Below are 1229 nucleotides of genomic sequence, written 5' to 3' on the forward strand. Positions count from 1 at the left end.
CGAGGAGACCACGCTGAAGGCTGGGGACTCAGAGGAGCACCTGGTGATGGGTCTGGAGGAGGAAGAGGAGGAGGAGGAAGAAGAGGTGTTTTGGAGGTGAGTGGAGCCGGGGAAGGGGTCGGGGTGTTGTCTGGGGTCGGCGGGGGCTGCGAGCGTGTCTGAAGGAGAAGCGGAGGAGGCGGGTCGGAGTGCGTCCGGAGGAGAGGGAGGGGAGTCTATAGCACTTCCATCGGAAGAAACTGGGCTGGCACAGCGTCCTTCTCCTTGTAGGTACCGAATGCACTTCTTTTTCCTCCTAGGGACAGTGGAGAGAGTTATCTGTGAATAAAGGGTGAGCGCAGGGTCACACACCGCTGGGCAGAGATGGGGACCCCCCTCCTCCACCCCGCGGTCACCACGAACTGGGCTCCCCTCAGTCACCGGGATCCCCGGCAGGGAGGGCATCCCCGGATCACACTGACCTCTGGCCAGGCTCCCCCTCGTCCCTGGCTGGGTCTCTCAGGTCACTATGAACCCCAAATGGGTCTCCTAAGTCACCGTGACCCCTGGCTGGGCATCCCCAGGTCACTGTAACCCTTGACTGGGCTCCCTCTGGTCCCCATCTGGGTCTCCCAGGTCACTGCGAACCCGGGCTCCCCTCGGTCACTGGGATCCCCTGCAGGGAGGGCATCCCCGGATCACCCTGACCTCTGGCCAGGCTCCCCCTCGTCCCTGGCTGGGTCTCTCAGGTCACTATGAACCCCAAATGGGTCTCCTAAGTCACCGTGACCCCTGGCTGGGCATCCTCAGGTCACTGCAACCCCTGGCCAGGCTCCCTTTGGTCCCCATCTGGGTCTCCCAGGTCACTGCAAACCCCAAATGGTGACCCCAAGTCACCACGAGCCCCAGCCAGGGTCCCCCCGGTCACCGTGACCCCTGGCTGGGCTCCACCTGGTCCCTGGCTGGGTCTCCCAGGTCACCATGAACCCCAAATGGGTCCTCTAAATCATGGTGACCCCAAGTCACCACGAGCCCCAGCCAGGGTCCCCCCTGGTGACTGTGACCCCTGGCCGGGCTCCCCCAGTCCCTGGCCAGGTCTCCCAGGTCACCGTGAACCCGACTGGGTCCCCCATGTCACCGCGACCCCTGGCCGGGGTCCCCCCCGTCACCGCAAACCCCGGCCAGTCTCCTCCCCGGTCACCGCGACCCCCGCCCGGGCGCTGCCGCCGCCGCCGCCTCCTCCCCGCCCG

General features: G+C 65.9%; 1 protein-coding gene across 1 annotated transcript in view; it reads right to left on the bottom strand.

Moving 5' to 3' along the window:
* Positions 1–68: 68 nt before the first annotated feature.
* Positions 69–1229, bottom strand: part of TCF7 (transcription factor 7 (T-cell specific, HMG-box)) — a 74106-nt gene continuing 72945 nt past the window's right edge. The window contains exon 9 of the mRNA XM_014948007.1: positions 69–295. Within this exon, the coding sequence (XP_014803493.1) occupies positions 216–295 (80 nt within the window). The 3' untranslated portion in view covers positions 69–215. The remainder of the gene's footprint in view (positions 296–1229) is intronic.

This window comes from Calidris pugnax, unplaced genomic scaffold (assembly GCF_001431845.1).
Source record: "Calidris pugnax isolate Ruff unplaced genomic scaffold, ASM143184v1 scaffold27, whole genome shotgun sequence".
Taxonomy (NCBI): Eukaryota; Metazoa; Chordata; class Aves; order Charadriiformes; family Scolopacidae; genus Calidris; species Calidris pugnax.